Raw genomic sequence first — 19,881 nt, forward strand, 5'->3', positions numbered from 1 at the left:
TGATGTGGTGAGGCTGGCAGTCTGTGTTGTTTTGTGCCTGTCTATCAGAGGGCCGGGGAAGCTTCCTGCCATTTTGGTGGAGAGCAGAATTTCTTTGAAGGGACAGGAAGGCAGAACTGCATTTCCCACAGCCTAATGTGAACGGCAGGGCTAGAACTTTACTGATGGATATGGAAGCACACGCACACAGACTCCTGTGTGCTTTCTAATGCAGCTAAAAAAACCCCCCAAAAAACAACAACAACAACAACCAAAAAACAGCTGCACAAGCTGCCAACCATCTCCTTCAGAGATTCCTTCACGGCAGCAACAGTCGTTTAACAGTTCACAATAAAGCTAGAAAAAGAGTTAAAGAGTCGGTGCTATAGTGAGAAGCCCGTTATTTTGTGGAGTGGCTGCTTCTAATTAATGTGAGGGAGACAGAGGCCACACAGACAGCAAGGAAAGCTATTTCTGTGGAACTGAAAGTTTCTTTTAAACTTTAAATCTGTCTCCATTTGAATATATATTTTTAATTGAGTGGCTGCAAGGAGTAGAATTTTCACAAAGCAAACTAAACTAATTTGGCAAGAAAACAAGCCCAGAATTTCTCTGTAACTACAACCCAATCTTCTTTTTCTGCCATGTCTCCATGGAGAAGACTGTGGCTGCATGGGCTTCATTTTTTAGCGGATAATACATGTTGGTTTCTTTCAGAGACGTACAGAAGCATCGTGTCATCATCGGTGTTAACATTTTTAACATGTAGTTAATTCTCTCTCTTTTTTCCTTCAAGGAAATGATACAATTACAATGACATCAAAACAAATAAACAAACAAACAAAAAATAATCTACGGTCCAAAATGTTACAGCCCATTGTTTTTTCCTCCTCTATGGCCTGATTCCTAATAAGTCCTCTGATTAGATTCCTCCATCGATATCAGTGGGCAGCTGTACTCACGCCATGGCGCTCAAAACAAACAGTTATTCAGCTCTGCCATTTGTTCTAAAGGTGTGGGGCTGGGAGTGCGGAGGAGACGGAGGGTGGGAAACTTCAGCTGAGCTACTGTACATATCTGAGCCTTGATGTGGCAACAATGTGTTCAGCGGAGGACGGGTGCCTGAGTGTTGGGTCACTTCCTTCCTACTGAGGCTGAGAAAGAAGTGGGAGACCAGACGGACTGAGAACCCGTGGCCAGATACTGATTTCAGCCCAGCGCACCGTCCTGTCTGTTAGTGAAGGAGAGACAGAGGTAAAAGCTTGTCCCCCTGAGCGTGGGAGAGTGTGTGTGGAGGGCTGAGAGACACCTCGGTCCCCGTGTGAGCACCGCACACGTCCCTGAATGGGCTCGACTGTACATAAACAACACACATATACACACACACACACTCACTCGCACACAGGCAGACCATCTATTAGTGTTACCTAACTGAGCACTTGAACAATGACCAGTAGCTAAACTTCCTCGCTTTGTCTGCCTCCGTATAACTTCACAAGAGCTTTCAGGCTGTTCTCACACAGACACACAAATACTTGTTTTGTTTCTCACTTTTACACAGAAACGCTCTCACAAGCACATGTATACACAGGAGCTTAAAAAAAGGACTAAGCTTTATTATTATTTATCTGACAGGATCTAAAGGACTTATTATGATTTTTAGAGAAGCTGTTGTTTTACAGTGCACCTCAGAAAGTACTAAAGGTCGTTAAATGAGCGCACTGCAGGCTTATCAAACAAGGTATCCAGTGTCCGCTGCACTGGGACAATTTGACAAAACAGTCATCATAATCCATAACAGAGTTTATCAGAGACCCCTTCATTAGGTCACTGAGAACGGATGTGCTTTCTGTAAGAAGGTAGCGGCCTCTCTCACCTTAGACATCCATCAGTCATCTGAAGCCTGGTGGTGAATCACCTTCCAGTGTGCTGCAGCTAACCCTTTGTTCAACAAGCCAATCTTTTCTGATAAAGGCCTGCTAAGCCATAAATTCACTCGGACAAAAAAACCCCCCAAAACAAAACACAATCTTTCCATTGAATCGCATAATTCAATGGAAATTGCTGGTATGTGTTTATAAGAGTGAACCTCTGCAGAAGCCCTTTATCTCAGCAGTTCCCTGGGAAGTCACTGTGTGACCTACAGGTAGAGATAGTGGAGGGTGATGTTGCTTGCCCTGCCCTCCTGACCCAGCACTAAGATCTATGGATTCTCCCACGGGCCTCTATTACTCACTATTCTATAAAAGAGGATATCCACTATTTACTGTTATTGGTCACCTCTCCTTGGAGCTAACCTTATTTACCCCATTTATTGCCCTAAACAAGCTCAGTATCTCTCTCCAAATAAGCAAACTTTCTTCAGATTAGCTGCCCCTTGAACAGCCAGTGCTGTTACATGCTACATCTAACACATCTATTTATTAGACTGCAAATTTTGGGACATTTACTTATGGGATTTGATAGCCTAGTGTGAAAAGCTGTGCATGAGACCACGGGAACTCATTTGAATGTTCAGTAGTAACACTCCAAAGGAAAGGAGAAATGGCCCCTCTCACACACACACACACACACACACACACACACACACACACACACACTGACAGGACTTACCAGGTATCCGTATAAAGGACCATCCATGGCGAGGATAAAGGGCCATCACACCCCCAGGGCATTGTGGGTGAAAGGCATTAGCCCTCACACGCCATTCTGATGCCAGTTCAGGAGAGCCGTACAGGAAACACTGTTTAAAGATCGTGCCTCCTCCGCTGCGTGTCAGCTGCCACTCGTATTCAGCACTGCGGTCGTTACAATAACGTTCCATGGGTACTGCTGTCACCTTGGAAACAAAAGATAGCATTGCATGATGGATAGAAACAACATTTTACGATGGCAAAGCACAAATACTGTACGCTGACACAGGCTCGGTTTTTAAGACTTCTTTTTTTTTTAAACAAACTGATAACTTTGCTCCAGAGAGATTCAGCTGTAGATGGAGAGATGTCGATGCATGCAGTCCTGGTTTCACTGAATCAGCAACTTCTGCATCTGCGCATGTTTGTGTGTGTAGGGGGAGGAGGAGGTGAGGGGGGGGCAAGAGGAAGCTGAACAACTACTGAATAACCTGAGCAAGAAGCCCTTTTTTAGAGACTCAGTTTGTTTTAAGTGCAGCTGGGAGTCACAGTGTTGACCTCCTGTACCCCAACCACACACAGTCATACAAACATTTCACAGATAAGAGCTTCTCATTGTTAAAAAGCCACAAAAGCATTGTTCACAGTGCTTCCCTCTTCCATTTCCACGACCACCCAAATGCTTAGCTGTTTTAAGCGCGCCAGCACACAACCCCGACTGTCATCACATACAGACAGGCAGGACTTGCAAGTGTGTCTTCCTCAGTCTGTTTGTTGTTCTTATACACATACCCTGGGTGTGGCGGCTAGCAGGAACTTAGGTGGCAGCGTGGGCTGGCAGGATCGGATTGTAGAGGTGCCCGATTTTCTGCAGTGGACCTTTACGTCTGTGTGCCCCACCACGCCGGGCCTGGAGGCCGTGAACACCAAATCCTGAAAAACACATACAGAAATCAACACAATGAATCAATGATTTTGTTTAAGCAGAAAAGAGAGGAACTGCAAACAGAAGTAAACAAAGTAGGATCATAAAAAGCTCACTGAGTTCAGTGCTCATCGTTTTATAAGCTGTTCTCACATTATATTTAAGTTTATCTGGCTTTTATCCAAAGACGTTACATAACATTTCAACTTAAGGCTTAAATTGCTATGTAAAATGTAAGATTACTGCAGCCTATATAGTTTAAACTGCACATGTCACAGCATGTGGACATCGGGATAAAATGCAGTGGTAAACATAAACATTCATTTGGAACAAAGTATAATAGAGTATAACAGAATGGTAGGTTTAAAAGGAATATGGTGATGTCTGCTTTTGTGTGATGTGTGTGAGATTATGGTTACGCAGCGCCATCTAATGGCAGACAAAAAAAATAAATAAATCAACTATCAGTGTCAGACCAACTCAGGCAGTGCTTAGCAACTACAATTTTTTCTTCAATTTCTTTGTTGAAGGCCATAATGCTTTGTGTGTGTGCTGCACAAAAGCAATGCACCACGGAAGATTTTAGTTTTTCAAACCAGCAAGAACAGATTTTTTTCACATGAAGCACTGAAAGCTTCATCCTCTTTGAACATACAGGAGGATGCTAGGATTGTTAGCAGATTGCAATTCAGACAAAAAAAAAAATACAGTTTGAAAATGCACTGACAATATGCAAAAATCATATCAGCACATCTTTATGGTTGTGGAACATAATTATGATGTCAGAAACAAACAAAAGCAGAGCTTCATAAGGTAGACATGGATGACATTAAGAGAAAGACAACATGCTGTTTGTATATTACGACTGTTTCAGCACTGAGATGGAACAGAGATGGAGTGAGAGTGAAACAGAGGGACAGACAGCCAATCCAATGCTCCCCCACAGCTTTCTGGGTATAATTGTGCGCGTCTTGGTTCTCTCGGTTTTCTCAATTCCTTGATAGAAGCAACAGGAAAGCTGAAAGCAATACTGGCCACGCTGTCAAGTACACAGCCAGAGAGAGATGAGCCAAGCAGAAAGAAGTGCCACTGTGTGCCAGCTCCATGCAGTTTTAAAAGAAAAACGAGGAGTTAAAAGAAGTTGGCAAGAACTGCGGGAGTGAGTCATTTCTACAAGTAGGAGTTTGGGGTCAGCGTGGTCATAAAGCACACATACACTAAAAACTCTCCAGGTGTCTGCAAGTTTCTATTCCTTGCTCATATTTGAAGTTGCATCTAATATTCTTATTCTCGTATGTTGAGAAGCTCCAGGGGGGAACCTAAGATGCTAGACAGCTGCCTAACCCAGCATGATGAGGCCGGGAAAGGAAGAGGAGGATGGAATTACCCCCGGCAGCATTTACTCCTGAGTATTTTCCACCCAACAAGTTAAGCTAGAATTGGTGGAAGGGTGGAAATGTGATACAGAAAGTATCTGCCAATGGCTAGCAGTTTGCCGAGTGAAATTTTGACGATTTTTTGATGATTTTTTGATGCTTTTCAGTTAAGCAGATAAGTGAAGGAGCAGGAATTTTAAGTAGCGACAGTGTAGAGCTTTTATTTTTTTTACTATTCTTTGTATTTGAACTGGCATTGTACCACCACTTCTGTACTAACAATAAGATTTCCATATTGCCAAATAATACAAAGAAAAAAACATTTTGGAGCAATAATGTGCTGTCTCAGCAGTACCCATGAAACTATTTGCGTGTAGAGAAAAGGCTTTGCTGTATGTATTACATGTATCATCTTTACTGATGAACATTACACATCACTAATCATATTTTGCCATAAAGCACCAGCAACACACTGGCCATGTATACTAATCCACACAGACAGACCTCACAACCAGCTAAAAGTCTGTACTGAAAGCAGATCAATTTGTTTTAATTATTAATACAAAACTTTGTATATATATTTTTGAAATGGTGTTCAATGATTTGAGGAGATTTCCTCTACACATCTGATATAAGAGTGAAGCTAGATGGTGTGCTGCGAGGTCGTAGAAACATATACCAGGAGGGAAATCGACATTAATGGGTCACAGGGCTACAAAGGGATTAGGTTCCACATTGCGTCCCTGCGGACGGAGAGGAAGCTTGGGGCAGAGAGCATGATGTGTGGCCAAACACCGGCTGATGCTCTGGAGAGAATTTCAGCACTGTCAGCAGGACATGGATCCTTTACTGGCGTTTCTCATTTCTACCACACATTAATGTGTACTGCAGATGGCTACTCAGAAATTTTTTGCGTACAGCTTGCCATCAGCATGCCAGCACCTTGATGTTTCTTACCTGCAAAACAGGACTGTTGTGCATATTGGGGAAGGAAATGGGTCTGTTCAGCCACAGAATCAGGTCCTTGCGAGACAGACACTTAATCCCTGGCTGTAACTTTCCTCTGCAAGCCTCCCCGTCTCCAGCTTCCTCCTGGCCCTGTTCTTCAAGGTCGAACAGGCGCTGATGATGGAGCCGGTATGCAGCTTTCAGAGACAGAAAAAGGGCTAACCATCTGTAAAGGCAGGAAATAAAGACTCAAGTTACAAATGAAAAAACAAACAAACTGTAGAAACGTGATACATAAACTCAGCGTCAATTAACGTGGATTTGCAACTCTTCAACATTTAAAATTGGACTACAGTAATTTTGCTTACCCCCTTTGGCTTTAAGGCAACCCACTGTTTAAGCCAACTTACTTCCCAAATCTTCACAGACAAAAGGATGACCATATAAGGTCACATAAGGTCATATATATCCACTCTCACTGACATCTTACTTAGCTAATAGTAAAAATATCTGCCTGAAACAGAGCATTTAGAGCAGTCTAAAGCCTATTTGATGCCTACCTTACTAAGGTGCCTTGGAGGATAAGATTGGACATTTCAGCTGGTGACATGTCAATGAAACGCAAGAAGGAGAAACAGCTTCCTTTGTCATCACCTGAAAATGGAAAAAAAAATATTAAAACATTTGAAACATGACACTAAAAAAAAATCAAAAAAGAAGAAAATGTTAAGCATGGATTAATGGAAGTCAGGGATTAACCACTTTTGACTGATGGAGGCAGACACAGGTACTTAAAATGCCCCCTGTGCCCATTTTTCTGACAATACTTCTTATTAAAAATAACTGAACTGTGTTTCAGGTCTTCACCACGCTGACTGAACATGTAGCCAACACCAAACTGGTGTAACAACAAGTAATCATCAACCACTGCCAACATAAGTATCATTTTATTATCAGTGGACCCCTAATGGAAACATCAAATTAAGACAGAAACTGAGGTTTGGATGTCAGGTCACGTCACAGGAGAAAACCAACTCCTGGTTTGAGCAAGAACTGTCTGTATTCTAGCTGAGAGCTTGACATGTGCTCACCTTTCCTGTGAAAGAGAGACTGCTGTATGTGATTCGGGGAGAAGGGAGACAGCAGCACTTGAAGTAATCTGAGGACGACGTGGAGAGAAAGACCAGGTTACACCAATGTTAAAAAAAAGAAAAAAAAAAGAAGGAGGGATAGCAGACCTGAACCTAAATTTGACATGATCATCTGATCTCAGTCCAACCCACACAAATTCTTATTTTCCTATCTATAATTGGGATAATAACCATTTGTGAGCCCCAAGTCAGCTTATGTCCACAAGGCTGAATATTTGTTGAAGAAAGAAAACAGACAGTTTTCAAAGTGTTTACACAGTAATTTCAAATGTAAACGTAACCCTAAAACACTGTTAACAGAAACTCTGACAGACCGTCTATTATTGGATTAAGTGAATATTAGCGAAGATTACGTGATCCTGTGAATGTCTCTGTGTGTAAGAACTCACTTTTTCCTGGTCTGATTGTGCGTGTGAATGAGGCCATGACGGTAGAGGAACTTGCACATGACGTAGGGCTTGAGGGACATGTGGAAAGGTGAGCGGGTCTCCTGACGCTCAAACAAGTCAGGGTGGTTGCAGACCTACACACAAACATATGCACAGTTGGAGTTCGGGACTCAGCATGCTTGTTTGTTCTGTGCAGCCAAGTCACTGTTCGGATCAGACTAACATTCTCAACAAATGGTAAATGGACTGGTTCTTATATAGCACTTCTACTCTACTTGAGCACTTAAACCACTTTATACAACATATATCTTTCACCAATTTCACACATTCACACAAACACATGTTTAAGAGCTTCCTACCCAATAGTCACACATTCACACTCCGCAGAACGCATCAGCAGTTCACTATTTTGCCCAAGGACACTTTGGCATGCAGGTTGGAGCAGCCAGCCACCTTCTGATTAGCAGATGACCTGCTCTACCTCCTGAGCCACAGCCACCCAAAATATAAGAATTAAGATTAATTTGTTTTTTAAACCCACTATACCTTAATAATAACTAAATAGGTTATGTTTACATCAGTGCTTGTCTGTTTTAGTGCCAAAAAGTAACAGGCCAGCAGCATTACGGTGCTGATTTAACAATTATTTTAACAATCCTGTCACGAGCACATACGCCAGGGAACTGCTTGGGGTCCAAGGCTTTTAGAGAGCCCCTAAAGAACAGTTTGTGATGGCATCTATGTGAAAATGGCCCCCTTTCTCTATGAATTATGCAATTTAGGTCATACTAAATAAAAGATTTGGTCCATTTTGTATATTTTGGTCATATCGGACAGAAAAGAAGATTACCTAGGGTATGCTCATTGCACAATGACTTTGTGATTGGCAATTCGTTAGCTGACGAGCATGCAGTTTCAGTCAGAACCATCCCTTGGACACCAAAATACCAAGAATGCAAAAATGTGTCTCCTGAAGCCTGAGTATGGGACTTCACAGTGGCAAAATCCATCTTGTAAACATGAAGTATTGTTATGTGCTGTGCGATGTAACCAATTTATTGTTCAAACATCTAAACATATGTGTATCCATTGTCTTATTTATCGTTCTTGAATATCTAATTATTTGCTGAGCGTATAGGTCTCTTCAAGTGCCCTTCTAGTTTTCATACATTTTTAGCATTTAATACCATAAAGACAATAAAATATGGATCAGAGTTCATACCTTTCTAAACTGCATGACCAGATTCATGAGGGAGGAGGTGGTGCTGTGAGCCTGCTGGGCCGTGCCCATCGAGGACTGCAGCAGATCCTCGATAGAGATCTTGTTTCTCAGAGCCTGGTAAAGCAACCTCTGCCGGGAGGTCAGCTGACAGTAGGTTAGGATCTCAATCTGAAGAAGGTAAGGGGAGTTCAAATATTTAAAAAAAAGAAATGTAAGTCACAGAACATTCATGCAGAATAATGCGTTATTAAAACAGTGCTGCACAATCATTGTTCTCAACAAAGGATGCTTCATCATGTGTAGTTCAAATTAACTTTACATTGTCCCCTCTCCTTTGGTCAGCCAAACAAAATGGTTTTGATTTTTCTGAGTCAGCATTACTATCCCATTAGAACACACACAGTGTTTTCATGTGAGCTTAGCCCAAACTGTTATGCGAGTATGGACTTCATGCCCATTGCCCAACAGTCTTTAAACAAATATTCAAATCTCTGGTTTTATCGTGTGCCACACTTTGATGAAAGCCGTGAAACCCAACGGTAACAATCCATAAAACCATACCGTGAACCACCAGTGAACTTTCCTGGTTAGTATTGGCTTTCAGTGTTCTGACAAAACAAAGAGGAACCAGCGGAGAGCGGAGAAGTGAGGGAAGTGGGCTGGCAGGACTACATGTGGGTGCAAAGGAAAGTGAAAAAGACAGATGTGGGGGAGTGGTGAACTCTGCCATTCCTCAAGACTCCCACAGAGCACGAGCGACTGAGTGTGTGAGTGTGTGACCTCGGGTCCAACATCTGTCAGGAGGATCTGCCAGCACAAGCATCACTCATACCCTTATTACAATACTTTCTCTGTCACTGAGGTGTACAGAGAGACAGATGGAGGAAGGCTCCATGTTTAACCAGGAGAGGTGAAAAGCATGGCTTCTTACTGACACAATATGGTCCTGCATTATAGCTGAGAACTGCTGTATAAAATGCAATTATATACAGATTTGTTTTTCCCCAGGAGGCCTGCATGCTCTAATCCTCTCTCTCTCTCTTGCTCTCTCTCTTTTCAATTCATGAACCATGTTTTTCATGAAAAAGTCCTCTATTAAAAAAACTGTGTTTTGCTTCCCTTGTTTATGAGACACATGACGAAAGTTTCAGATAATAAAGTATAAACTCTGCTAGCTGAACGTTAGGGTTCAAAAACTTCTTGCGTTTCAGTTACAGTGTTTTTTTTATTCTTGGCTCCACCCACCTGCGGTTCAAGCCTTCAGTTTGTGGGATGCAGCCAATCAGAAGAAAGATAGCTTGTTTCACATAGTGGATGAACTTGGGAGCAGCTCCAACAGCCAATATAAAGTAACTAAGTTTTGATTTAAGGTCTGAATCAAGCAAAGCTATTGTAGTGACCATACATGGCTTCTTGAAATTTTTAGGCAGGCAAAGATGTTAATCTGGGTGGTGAGAAGAAATGTGGAGGGACTGCACTAATGCACATCACTGAATACTGAACTGCCGGCTATTCGGATGAATCGATGCAACTCATCGAGGAAATTCATCATTGCTGTTTGAATCTAGGTTGAATCAATAAACTATTCCATCATCAGCTGGAGCAGAGGTGATTCAAATGGCTGTTGCTGTCACACTGTAATTTCCCAACATTTGGGATACAGTGGTCCCTTGCTATAACGCGGTTCACCTTTCGCAGCCTCGCTGTTTCACTGATTTTTTTGTGGCAATTTTGCATGCTTTTTTTTTTTTTTACAGCGCATTTTGTTCTGCGTCCTGATCGGCTGTAGACCATTGTCAATCAATCTCGTTCGTGCCGTGTCTCCTGTACAGTACAGAATGCGTTCAGCTTGTCAAATTTACATAAATCTTCGATCGCTAGCAGTGTGACTCTGAGTGCTGTACTGTATGTTTGTAACTTTTCTCCCCAACAAACAAAATGTTTGTCGACAAAACATTTTGCACTGTCAAAGGCACCTGCGGATGCCTTTGGTTTGATTCTGAACTTATTTTTCTACGAAGGTTTGAACTTTGAGAGTGTTTAGGATGAGTGTTTGAGAGTGTTTAAACAAGTGTGAAAATGTTCATGCCTGTCTGAGAAAAGTGTATAAAGTGTGTAGTGAGGGGTTTTGAAGCCTTAAAACATGTATAATAATGGTAAAAAATAAGTTGGCTACTTCATGGATTTCACCTATCGCGGGTTATTTTTAGAACGTAACTACCGCGATAAAGGAGGGACCACTGTAAATCAATTATTTCTTATATTATCTTAGCAGAGTAAACGGATTAAAATATGGAGGGGGGATGTGGCATAACAGGAAGGATGCCACTTGGGGGGGGGATCCATCTTTTTTTGCCCTTAGGAAAACTGAAAAATGACCCTTAATTGTTAATACACTCTTGGTTCTTCTACCTTGTCTGAGAGTTCATTTTCCACATCTTTCTTAATTCTGCGCAGCATAAAAGGCTTGAGGATCATATGCAATCTGGATAGTTGGTCTGAAAAACAAAAAAAATCATGTTTACTTACAAATCATATCACATGCAAATAGAGCCAGGATAGGTGTACCAACACTGTTCTTCTATTTTCAAATAGGCTAAAAAGCATACATATAAAATAGGGGGAAAAAAAATAGTAGCCTTTGCTGTACTCACTCTCATCGATGGCAGACTTGTTTTCAGCATGGCTCTCTATGTCCTTGGAGAACCACTCGTTAAACTCTTCATGGGAATCGAACAACGTAGGCATGATGAAATGCAGCAGGGCCCACAGCTGAGAGAAAAACATGTAGTCTCTTACAGTTCTGACCGGATGACCACACACTTGCCAACACACACACGCACACAGACGTCGCTCACCTCAGCCATTGTGTTCTGGATTGGCGTCCCGGTTAGCAGAAGTCTGTTCCGACACTGGAACTGCAGGAGGATTTTCCACCGAACGCTGAAAAAGCACAGAACCCAGGACCGTCACCTGCTGTGACAGCTACAGATGTTTATCATCTGCATTTAACACTTCATTTAATGTAATCACTGGATGTACTGAAATTTTTTGGATTATTGCTTGTATGTGGCTGTACGTTTGGCCAGTCTATTGATTTTGGCTGGTTTCCAATAGGAGCCGAGAAATGACACATACTAGTGTAACCGTAGAGAGCGGTTACTGTATTTTTCCAGACATTTTTGTTGATTTACCATATGAGAACAGTTTCCCTTGCTCTGCATATTTTAGCTGATTTATTACAAACTTTTTTCACTTACATTTCTCAAGACACTTATCCAAAACATTTAGGGCTTTATTTGTTCAGACAAAAAACAAGAAAACTTTCAAATGGCTACAGCATTCTGTGCAAGTTTGAACTGCTGGGACTAGAAAAAAGTCATTTATTTTACAGCACTTGTGTTTTGGCCAGAATGACATTATAATTGGTTAGTAAAGCTGTTAAAAGGTCGGTCTGCATTTAAAACACATCTTAATAATGTGTGTATGCTCAGGCTAGTTATTGAATTGACAAAGAAGGGTAAGATAAAATCTTCAAATACAAAGTCTGATAAATCAGATATCACGCATCGACAAATGAACCTGTGACCCTGTGATCAGAAATATCAATGCCACCATGATAACGCTTCACCTCGTGCTGCTTTTCAGTGCCTGGGCCTCATCTAGAACCATGTACTGCCACTTGACCCTCTGAAAGTACTTGACATCTTGGACCACCAGCTGGTAGCTCGTGATGACCACGTGGAACGGTGCATTTTGCGTGTAAAGAGTTTTCTGTGCGACAAAACACAGTGTTAGGAGTTAAAAGGATAAAAAGTGCAGAATTTACTGGCTGCAAAATGTATGGTGATGTATCCTTCAATGTTTACCTGGCTCCAAAATTTCCGAATCACTTTCCGATCGTGAGGATTTCCCCAGTACGGTAACACCTACGGAACATATCAATAACGCTGCTCTGTCAGAAAACCTTCATAGATCAAAATAATCCCCATGTGAATGTGTTTAATGTAAAAAAAAAAAAAAAAGAAGCAAAAAACAAAACCCTACAGTTAAGACTGAGCAATGCTGGAAAAACAGAGCCACAGTGATGTTCTCAGAGGAAATGTCTAGGCATAACATCGCACATGAATCACTGCCCCACTTGTTGAGATATAGAATGCGATGTGAAAAGATTTACACATCATTACGTCGCTCAACGCAAGCCGCTTTCCCATTGTTTTCAGTCAGTCTTGCTTTGAATGTTCAGGAAGCTTATCTTCAAATTGTGTAATGGGGTCTTTTCACACCTCATTAGCAAAACAAACTGCAATTGATTTATTTCCAAACTGGCTGAGAAAATGGGCACAGCTGAATGTCGTACACAACAAAGAGTCATGTTTATCACTGACTGTGTGTGTGTGTGTGTGTGTGTGTGTGTGTGTGTGTGTGTGTGTGTGTGTGTGTGTGTGTGTGTGTGTGTGTGTGTATTCAAGCATAGCTGACATATTGATGCATTTGATAATATTTTGGCTACACACAGTCTTTCAAGAGCCAGTTATGGCATGCAAAATGATTTTTTTGAGAAGTACCACTCAACAAAAATAAAAACAGCCATGTAGTTATGTGTCAATGTGAGCAGTGCTACAATACTGCCCCCTAATGGACAGCTCTAGATAACATTTCATCTGGTAACTGGCGCTTGCTCTCAGAATCTCAAAACTAACAAAGTACTGCATTAAGAAGCGGAGAAAGAAATGCATTGGAGGAAGAACAACAGAAATGGCGACTCAGCGATTCCTTTGGACGTGCTTCTGCAGATGTATCAGCCTGTGTGCTTGCTCAGTACCGCGATGGGTTCTCACCTTGAATTTTGGCACAAAGCGGGTGAACTCCTGATGCCAGTTGTTGAGTGTAGATGCTGGAGAGATGATCAGGAATGGACCCCAGATGTTATCTCTCTGTTGCAGGAACAGAAAAGCAAATACAATGTCAACCACTGCAACAGGTGGTCTGCTGTGCTTGTGTGAGCAGCACCCAGAAAACAGGAAGTCCTGGAGGGCCTGTGAAGCCCACAGTATGCACCTTCCTGCTGGCGACAGTTGACTGAAAAGCTCGCATTTCCACCTTTTTTTTTTTTTGGCCTTTGGGGTTGTGAGACTAAAAAAATGTAAAGAGCTGGCAAATCAGCTCTTCAGAGGAGTGAAGTGTCATATGACTAATTCATTGAAATGTTCCAGCACCTGCAAAAAGCCAGAAACTGGGGACCCTTTAAAGGATGCAGGTGCAAAGAGGCTGCCTTTTAGATGTTTTATCGCAAGTCGAAAACAATGGTGGAGTCAACTGAATATTCCGCAAAGTGTTTTGGAAGAGTGTGGTGAATGAAACCTTTTGGCCCCCCGTCCTCTCTCTCACCTCTGCTAAGTGTGCCAACAAAGCGATACTCTGAACGGTCTTTCCCAATCCCATTTCATCTGCCAAGATTCCATTGATTCCCTGTGGAAATGAAGAGCAAACGAGAAAAGGGAAGAAGAATTAAATCACTCAGTGGGGAGGAAAAGTTTTTTTAGAAAACATCCTAAAACTGTACACATGTTGACCAAAAACAATGCTAACGAGCCCTGAATCATGTTAGTGCTGTTCCACTAGAGATTCAGAAATTTTCTTAACCAAAACATGAATAAAGATTTCTTTTATACTGTTGGCCATTAAAAACTGCCCATTTCAAAGTAATGAAAACAAACTAAAGGAATACTGAGAGTTTCAGAAAAGCTCAGCATAAGTCAGAAAAAACAATAAAATAAATAAATAAATAAATAAATAAATAACAGACATGTGTACCTGTTCATAAAGGTTAGCCAGCCAGTTCATGCCTTTGAGTTGGTAGCCCTTGAGTTTCCCGTTGAAGATGGTGGGCTGAGGAATGTCTTCATCTGCACGGATGGATGGGTTTGAAAGGCTGTAGCTTTCTCCAAACCCAGAGCTGGCTCCTGTGGACAAGCTGCCAGCTGCATGCAGGGACGCACTGCGACTGTCTTTAGCCTCTTCATCGAACATTCGCGTCTAAAGGAGGAGATTTGGACATTACCGCCAGTTGCGCTGTGTGAATTAGGGCATCTAATAAAGGATGTGCATGAATTACTCACTCTCTCCTGATGAATCTGGTAGGCCTCTTGGGCATTCCTCAAGGCCTGGGATTTGTAGTATTCGCTATCTGCAATCACATACCATCATCTTGTGCATAAATGTATTGCAAACCATTTAGATGTAATATTTCTTCTGATAGAGTATATAGTCAAAACAGCTAGTCTAAACTGAAATTCTTACTAATGTATTACCACAATTCTTTATACTTAATCAAATGAACTGCAAATTATCATCATTAGTAAACAGTATAATGACAACAATCATGATAAAAACAGAAAGTACACACTCTTTAAATTTTTTAAAGTTTTTACCTTAAAATCTTGCAAATGTACAAAACACGGCATGTTACACTGTCATTATCTATTTACCGAAGAAGCAAAATGCAGACGAATTGAGTAAATAAATAAGTACATACTTACTGCTTCCCCATGAATTAGCAGGAGAAGCAGCAGTCAGCTGCTGCTAAGCAAATGCACTTGTTTACCTGATCATCAGCACGTGTTCAACAGCAGACGTTTTGTGAGTTTGCTGGCCTGGAGCATTCATGTGTGTGTTAACACAATGTATTAATTCACCCCAACGCCAGACCCAAGACCTATATCTCAGGCTCTGCAGGCCTCAGCTAGTATGCCAAATGTTAATATCTGTGACAGTACAATTAGAAAAAGGCTCGTGCAACTGTGATGATTTGGGCTTGCTCTACAGTGACAGGACCTGGGCACCTTGCAGTCATTGAGTCAACCATGACTCAATGACTGCAAGCTGTATGCCAAAGTATTCTAGAGTCAAATATTAGGCCATCTGTCCAACAGCTAAAACCTGGCCCAAACTGAGTCACGCAACAGGACAATGATCACAAGCACAGTCGCAAATCTACAACGGAATGACTGAAAAAGAAAAGAATCGCGGTGTTGCAATAGCCGAGTCAAAGGACAGGCCTAACCCTGACCCAAATGCTGTGGTGGAATACCTACAAATCTAAATGATCCATAAAGAAGAGTGGACCAAAATTCTTCCACAGTGACGTGAGAGACTGATAAAGTCACTCACTGCTTCACTAAATTATTGCTGCTAGGGGCGGTTCTACAAGATCCTGAATCGAGGGTGTTCTTACTTTTCCACACAACGCTTTGCATCTTGACTTAGGTTTTGCTAAATACATAATGACACAGTGTAACACATCATGTGCTTTGGTTCATCTGAGGTTAATTTTAAGATCTACTGAGAACTAGATCATTTTTATCATGCTTGTGAATAGATGGAGAGTGTACTTTTGTTTTACCATTGCAGAGAAAGAAAAAAAAAATCTAATCTACAGCTAGAAAACTAGACAGGAAACAAACAGAAATGAGTTTCGTCCCATTTAATTTCACACTGTTATAGTTGATGAAGGGAGTCAATATATATATAAATTTCAGCCATCAACGATGACTACTAATTTCTTCTGTAATACATTAAACTCGATTGAGCCGTTCATACCATAGTCCTCTTGTCCCATGTTGACCATTACTCCTCCTCCAATGTCTATCTGTCTCTGGGCTGCAGTGTCTTCAAGTTTTCTCAGAATTTCCTCCTGTGCTGCATCTCCACCTGGAGCCCCCACGCTAGCTTTACCACTCATAAAATGAGCATACAGCTCCGTCTGGGTAATGAGAAAATTCAGTTTGCGCTGCTGACGCTTGGCCTGAGAGAGACAAAAAAAAAAAAAAAAAACCCAGGGAGAAAAATGTATCTATATTTAGGATTTTCAAAAAACCTGTAATGGCAAATTAAAAATGTCTCCATAATAACTTCCTTGTCACAGACCTCTCTCATTTCTTCATCAAGTTTACGTTGCTCCAGGGCTTCCTTCTCGGCTCTCTTTCTGTGCTCCTTTTCCACCTTGTCATATTTTTTCCAGTAGAGCATCATCTCCTTGGTAAGACGCCGGGCACGGGGTAATGTCTCTTTACAGTTCTTCTGAGCCTGAATAGCTGCACGCCGGACCTCTCGCATGCACTGGTGAGCCAGCTAAGACGAAATGAATCACACGTTGAAAGTTACTTTTGCAATATACAAGCTGACCACATGTGTGCAAACCATACAGTGCTGTGTACACTTTATTCACCTTTTTTGCATTGGTTAATACCAGATTCTTAGCGGAAGTCTTCTGCTTGAAGGACTGAAAAAAAGTAGAAATGGGACAGTTGGCATTACAAAATGTTGGAAAAATGGTACCACCAACATCAAAACAAAACTGACTTTTTGCTTAACTAACCTTGGGGATTTCTTTTTTGGCAATGGTGAGCCAGACTTTGCGTCGGCGAGCATTCAGCTGCTCGACAGTGAGATGTTTTTTCTTCACCATGGGCAGCGGAGCATCATGGGAAAACTTAGCAAATATTTTGGTGACGAAGGGACGCTCCTCATCCACAAATTCTCCCTCTCCCCGTTTCTTCTTCTTCTTTACTTTTTTCAGTTTGGCTACAAAAAAAAAGGAAAGACATTTAAATGAAAAGGTAGATCTTGTTAGCGGTTTTAAAATATGGTTTTTGTTTTTGTTTTCCTTAAAGGCATTGACACTGGGATGCCTTTTTTCTTCTTACCCTTAAATTTCTTTTCATCTTTGATTTTCTTTTTCTTTGGACCCAGCAGGTGGCGTTGTTGCTCATAGAAGGGATCATGAGTAGATAAGAGTCCTGTGCTGTAGTACTGATATTGGTGAAGCTGTAGCAAACACATACACACAGAGGAGCATGATACGTCTTAATTAATATGTCTGAAGAACTTTGTTGTAGATGATGAGGCTCTGAATTGGCTGATTTTCCTTTTTTTTAAAGTAAATGCCCATATGGAAAAGATATATATAAATCTTATAAAGTTTGTATCTGTCTTGTGTGTAACTTGTATGAAAAGCATACAAGAGTGAAAACAGATATAAGATCCCTTGAAAAATTATATAAATGAAACTTGTATGTTTTGGATACTTTCTAAAACAATATATGAAAGTAATGAGAAAGTGGCCACTTTCATGAGTAAATCATATAAGCCTTATATGATTCACTATATGAAGTAGGCCACATCTTATGCAAGTCTTTTACAAGTTTTTACTATTTCTTTTCCATATGGGTGTCTTGTCCTGTACTTCTTTATTTAGTGGGGTTCCCCAAGGTACTATTTTGAGTCCCCACTTATTTGCTTCTTATATATTATCCCTGGGGCAAATTGTGCATGGCCATGCCATTGATTTCACCCACTTATATATCACCATCTGTTCTGGCACCAGAGCTACATCCTGCATTATGTTCTGCCTCTCTGAGAGGGGATTTCCAACACATTTCGACAGCTAAATGACACTAAACCAGAAGAAATTATGACAAACCACTATGAATCAAGCACAAGCAGTGTTATTTGCTCTTTTTGTTTTGCAGCACTTATTGATTAAGAACTTAAATAAGAAGCTTATTATTACAATGACACTAAATTGACACAAAGTATTAGCAATTAGTGTTCTTTATTTGTGTGTGTATTTGTACCTCTCGGTCAGAGTAGAAGTTGCTCTGATGCTGCCTCGTGTAACGATGGAGCCTCAGCATGTCATGTAGTTCTTCCCGAGACATGCTGAAGTTAGCGTCATCCGAGTCTGTATCTGAGTCTGTGGTGTCATCACTCAACAAGATACTCTACATGAGAAAAAAGTAGGTACAGGCATGGTTAAAGGAAGCTGAGAGCATGTGACACACAAACGTATCCTATGAGAAAGGAGGTAGATACAAAACTAAAATTCTTCAAAGATGGAGGTCAGTATTAGCCAGTCTAAATACCTTCAGCCATTTCCTGTTCTTCTTCAGCTTAGAAAAATTGTAAAGGCTTGTTTTATTTGCCTTTTGGTCTGTGAAACAAACAGCAAAAAAGAAACAACAGATAAATATGCATCAAAAGATTCATTAAACCAATGAGAGTGTGGATGTGTAGCAACATATCACTAACACATTTCTCAATACATCTTACCTTTACCTTGCAGAAGTACTCCATTAAGCGGCTTGCCATCTGCCAACCCATCTCCTTGATCACACGACTCATTCTTTATTGTCAAAGCCGTATCATGAGTGGTGGCGTCCAGGGATATCTCTGGCCCCAGTCCACCCTCGCTGTCATCGCTATCATCACTACAAGAGAAATGTATGGCCGTAAGCTCAACATTTGCATCCTGTTTGTATATTATCTGTTCTCTTCTTAGACAGTGTAATGTAAAGCAGATGACAAGAGGTGCAGTCAGCCATGCAAACATCTAAATTTGTATGTATATATATGAACACAATATACAGTTTCATTTTGATAAGATGGGAAGGTTGCTGCAAAACACTTCAGTTTTTTATAGGTGGCCAAAACAAACCTTAGCCTGGAAGCAACAACTGAATGCCCACCATCAGCACCTCTTTTTCTGTACCTGGTTATGTCTCTGTTGAAGATAGCAGCAGTTTGACGCAAAAAACTGTCCAACTTCAGGGATCTTTCTAGGCGCTGCAGGTAGAGAGGTTTGGCTAGGCTGGAGGCCCCTGATACCCCAACCTCCAGCTGGCCACCCTGCCCTGACGCCATACACCACAGACCACCTCTGCCCAGCAGGGCAGGACCTTTTACTGAAGAGAGAAGTATGGAAGAAATAGATGTGCAAATGGCACAAGGTAAGAATGAGTAGTACAGGAAAGTTACAGCTATGTGAAGAAAAACATTTTAATATTATTCATCTAAAGTGTGGAGGGAAATAGAGTAAAATGGTCCAGACTAAAAGAAACTGTACACTGCTTCATTTTCTCAGCTAATCTGGTATAATGGGAGATAATCTCCTAGTATGTTTAAAGATTTCATAATTACTGCCTACATTTTTTTTGTCAAGGTCAGAAAAAAGGCACTTACACCAAAGACAAAATACTTGCCTCCAAATGCACAGATATGAAGTATGATACCATGACACTGTCCATTCTGCAAAATGTTTATTCTATTATTTTATTTTTTTTAATGGACATACCTTCTCAACAGTGGATGGCATTGATTTTCGATTCCAACACTAATGATCAAAGATGAAAAGCCTACAAAAAAGGAAATGCAGTCACACACTGACAATTAAATGGCAAAAACAAAAGCTTTTATTA

General features: G+C 41.1%; 1 protein-coding gene across 3 annotated transcripts in view; it reads right to left on the reverse strand.

The window, feature by feature from the left end:
- ino80 (INO80 complex ATPase subunit) overlaps window positions 1-19,881 on the reverse strand; it is a 40,312-nt gene that overhangs the window by 19,058 nt on the left and 1,373 nt on the right. Inside the window, exons 2-27 of one of the 3 annotated variants that reach the window (XM_005449700.4) lie at window positions 19,758-19,818; window positions 19,176-19,368; window positions 18,743-18,894; window positions 18,550-18,617; window positions 18,262-18,408; window positions 17,332-17,452; window positions 17,004-17,209; window positions 16,854-16,907; window positions 16,553-16,756; window positions 16,226-16,430; window positions 14,746-14,813; window positions 14,441-14,662; window positions 14,015-14,095; window positions 13,465-13,560; window positions 12,493-12,552; window positions 12,255-12,397; window positions 11,482-11,566; window positions 11,278-11,395; window positions 11,036-11,121; window positions 8,624-8,791; window positions 7,402-7,535; window positions 6,953-7,020; window positions 6,422-6,515; window positions 5,871-6,087; window positions 3,405-3,545; window positions 2,593-2,818 (exon numbers count right to left, since the gene is read on the reverse strand). In XM_005449700.4, coding sequence (XP_005449757.1) covers window positions 2,593-2,818; window positions 3,405-3,545; window positions 5,871-6,087; window positions 6,422-6,515; window positions 6,953-7,020; window positions 7,402-7,535; window positions 8,624-8,791; window positions 11,036-11,121; window positions 11,278-11,395; window positions 11,482-11,566; window positions 12,255-12,397; window positions 12,493-12,552; window positions 13,465-13,560; window positions 14,015-14,095; window positions 14,441-14,662; window positions 14,746-14,813; window positions 16,226-16,430; window positions 16,553-16,756; window positions 16,854-16,907; window positions 17,004-17,209; window positions 17,332-17,452; window positions 18,262-18,408; window positions 18,550-18,617; window positions 18,743-18,894; window positions 19,176-19,327 — 3,316 coding nt within the window. In that variant the 5' untranslated portion in view covers window positions 19,328-19,368; window positions 19,758-19,818. Of the gene's footprint in view, window positions 1-2,592; window positions 2,819-3,404; window positions 3,546-5,870; window positions 6,088-6,421; window positions 6,516-6,952; window positions 7,021-7,401; window positions 7,536-8,623; window positions 8,792-11,035; window positions 11,122-11,277; window positions 11,396-11,481; window positions 11,567-12,254; window positions 12,398-12,492; window positions 12,553-13,464; window positions 13,561-14,014; window positions 14,096-14,440; window positions 14,663-14,745; window positions 14,814-16,225; window positions 16,431-16,552; window positions 16,759-16,853; window positions 16,908-17,003; window positions 17,210-17,331; window positions 17,453-18,261; window positions 18,409-18,549; window positions 18,618-18,736; window positions 18,895-19,175; window positions 19,369-19,757; window positions 19,819-19,881 lie in introns of those variants that run through there. The other 2 variants (XM_005449699.4, XM_025898974.1) reach the window with 2 other exon arrangements.

This window comes from Oreochromis niloticus, linkage group LG15 (genome assembly GCF_001858045.2).
Source record: "Oreochromis niloticus isolate F11D_XX linkage group LG15, O_niloticus_UMD_NMBU, whole genome shotgun sequence".
NCBI lineage: Eukaryota > Metazoa > Chordata > Actinopteri > Cichliformes > Cichlidae > Oreochromis > Oreochromis niloticus.